We start from the raw sequence: 2,408 nt of genomic DNA, 5'->3' as shown, positions 1-2,408 counted from the left end.
ATGGGGGAAAAGGGGGGACATATGTAGTACTTTCAATAATAAGGATTTAATTTTTTTAAAAAAGAAGAAATGAACCATAACCTTCAGATCCTCAAAAGTCCCCTACTCCCAACCTTGGTCACTTACCTATGCAAAGAGGTGACAGAATACACAAGCACATAGCCATGGACCCCAATGATGAATGAATAGGGCAGAATGCTGTACTCATCCTGATAAGAAAAAGAAATATCAATACCTAGATCCATAATACTCAGATGACAAAGGTTGGTGGACTGTATCCTGGTACCCTCCCTGGGGGACTCCCTATTCCAGTCATTTTTATTCAACAAGTATTTATTGAGTAGCAGCTCCAATGAGTGCTACACACTACCAGATGCCAAAATGTTTTTCTTTTAATACTAATTTATAAATGAACCACAGAGGCTACCAGATTTCATCTCTCAGGACTGAACTACCACATTTAGATACCCTACCCCAAATTAGTACCTGCCCGGCTGTGTCCACCAGGTGTAGGTGAAACTCGTCTTTGCCAAGAGTCACTATCTTGCTGTAAGCTGTAAAGAAAACTTGACTGTGAGGTGCTTTGAAGGGCTAGCGATGTGTACCCCACCCCGATACATTTTTAACTCCAGGGGGTGGGGAAGACATAGATGGACTAGGTCCAGAGAGCTCTCCAGGAAACTGGAGAGAAATGTTAAGATTCTTATTGTCTACATCTGCACCATTCTGGACTCAGTATCTTGCAAAATCCACATTCTGGCTCCACTCATAGAAAGGATTGCTAGAGAAGAGATTAGATTTAATGCCTAATCAAATAATATGATTAAATTATTCCTTGGCATCAGGATAATCCCCTATTATGGAGCTGGGTAGAGCACCCAAGCCCTCCCTCACCACCCACCCCTCAGGGAGTTCACTCACTATTATCCACTGTAGGATCATAGCCTTCCAAGAACTCGCCCTCCACAAATTGATGTGCCAAAGATGTCTTCCCTGTGGAAAGCAGTGGTAGTATTCAATCAGCTATCTACATTCACACCCTCTGTCCTTTTGGGCTGTAGCCCAGGAGTAAAGGGGACCCCAAATTAGCACCCTAGCCTGTGAATGCCCCATGCAATACTTTCCCTTAGCCTACCCTCAACCCTCTTTTCGCCCTGGGTCTCTGCACCTTGGCCACCGGATGCATTCAGTAGCCCCGCAGGAAGCCTTTCCAGTCTCCTTTCCCCACCCCACCCCTGGGAATTTCCGAGATTCCCTAGGATCAAGTCTGCCCCGCACCCGGCCACCTGCGACTTACCCAACACAGACCACGCCCTGTCATCAAACGCTGACCCCACCTCTACCCCCAAGACTAATGCCGGAGACCACCCCGGTATTCCTATAGCCAAGTCCATATTAACCCTTACATATTCCGCTTCCTGCAGCCCTCCACACACTATCACCACCCCAGGCTTTCCTCCAATATCCTTTCAATCCTCGCTCTACATCTCCATTCTAAGGATGCCACCATTCCTCCCTAGTCGCGTTCCCGCGGCAGCGCGCCTCCTCTGGCCACAAAGCAGCGGTGCGTCCATGCTCTCCCCAGGGCGGAGACTCACCTACAGAGCGGTACCCGAGGATGACCACCTTCCTATAGCGGACTAGCGGCATGGCAGGGGTCGGCCCCGAAGGGCTTGCAGAACTGCGGGCTGGGAAAGCCCTAAGAAGAGGAGGTCACAGTGTAGACAGATGCAGCAACTGGCACAGAAAAGCTCTCTCGAAGGTGCAAGGGGCAAGCTAGAGAGAAACCAAAACAAGCGCCGCGCCCGGAGCTCGCCACGTGATCACAACACAGCACGACTAAAGCGAGGGAGAGGCGCGCCGGAGAACTACTGTGCCGCGTCGCGCCGGGCTCCGCCCCCCAGACCGCTCGCCATTGGTCTATTAGAAAAGATTAGGGTGGGGCCACCAGCAGGAGGAAAGGGTGGGCCTCACGTGTAGCGGGAGAACCTGGAGCTGCGCGTGCGCAGACTAGAGCCGGTTCATTCATAAAGAAACAGAAAGGAACCCAGGGTCCTAGAGGTGTTTGCGTATTTGCGACTTAGCAAAAGTGGCTGCGAAGAATCATGGATAAAAAAACATCCACTGTGGCTGGCCTGGAATTTCTAATCAAAAGATTCTAGGCCTTCCTTTTGCAAGGTATCTGGGGTCCTTGATTAGGGGAAAAAGGCCAAAGTTCTAATATATTCCCTCTGCTTCCCCCAGCCTTCTGCCCCAGATCTTTATATATTTTTTTTTAATTAATTTTTTTACAGAGAGGAAGGGAGAGGGATAGAGAGTTCGAAACATCGATGAGAGAGAAACATCATCAGCTGCCTCCTGCACACCCCCTACTGGGGAAGTGCCCGCCACCCAGGTACATGCCCTTG

At 49.7% G+C, this 2,408-nt stretch overlaps 1 protein-coding gene across 2 annotated transcripts in view; it reads right to left on the bottom strand.

The window, feature by feature from the left end:
* RHEBL1 (Ras homolog enriched in brain like 1) overlaps nt 1-1,889 on the bottom strand; it is a 4,165-nt gene extending 2,276 nt beyond the window's left edge. Inside the window, exons 1-4 of one of the 2 annotated variants that reach the window (XM_005877345.2) lie at nt 1,599-1,889; nt 922-993; nt 487-554; nt 127-209 (exon numbers count right to left, since the gene is read on the bottom strand). In XM_005877345.2, the coding sequence (XP_005877407.1) occupies nt 127-209; nt 487-554; nt 922-993; nt 1,599-1,650 (275 nt within the window). In that variant the 5' untranslated portion in view covers nt 1,651-1,889. Of the gene's footprint in view, nt 1-126; nt 210-486; nt 555-921; nt 994-1,297; nt 1,462-1,598 lie in introns of those variants that run through there. The other variant, XM_014548595.1, reaches the window with a different exon arrangement.
* Between the last annotated feature and the right edge of the window lie 519 nt (nt 1,890-2,408).

This window comes from Myotis brandtii, unplaced genomic scaffold (assembly GCF_000412655.1).
Source record: "Myotis brandtii unplaced genomic scaffold, ASM41265v1 scaffold517, whole genome shotgun sequence".
NCBI lineage: Eukaryota > Metazoa > Chordata > Mammalia > Chiroptera > Vespertilionidae > Myotis > Myotis brandtii.
The sequence above is the reverse complement of the archived record's forward strand: the minus strand, read 5'-3'. Positions and strand labels throughout refer to the sequence as shown.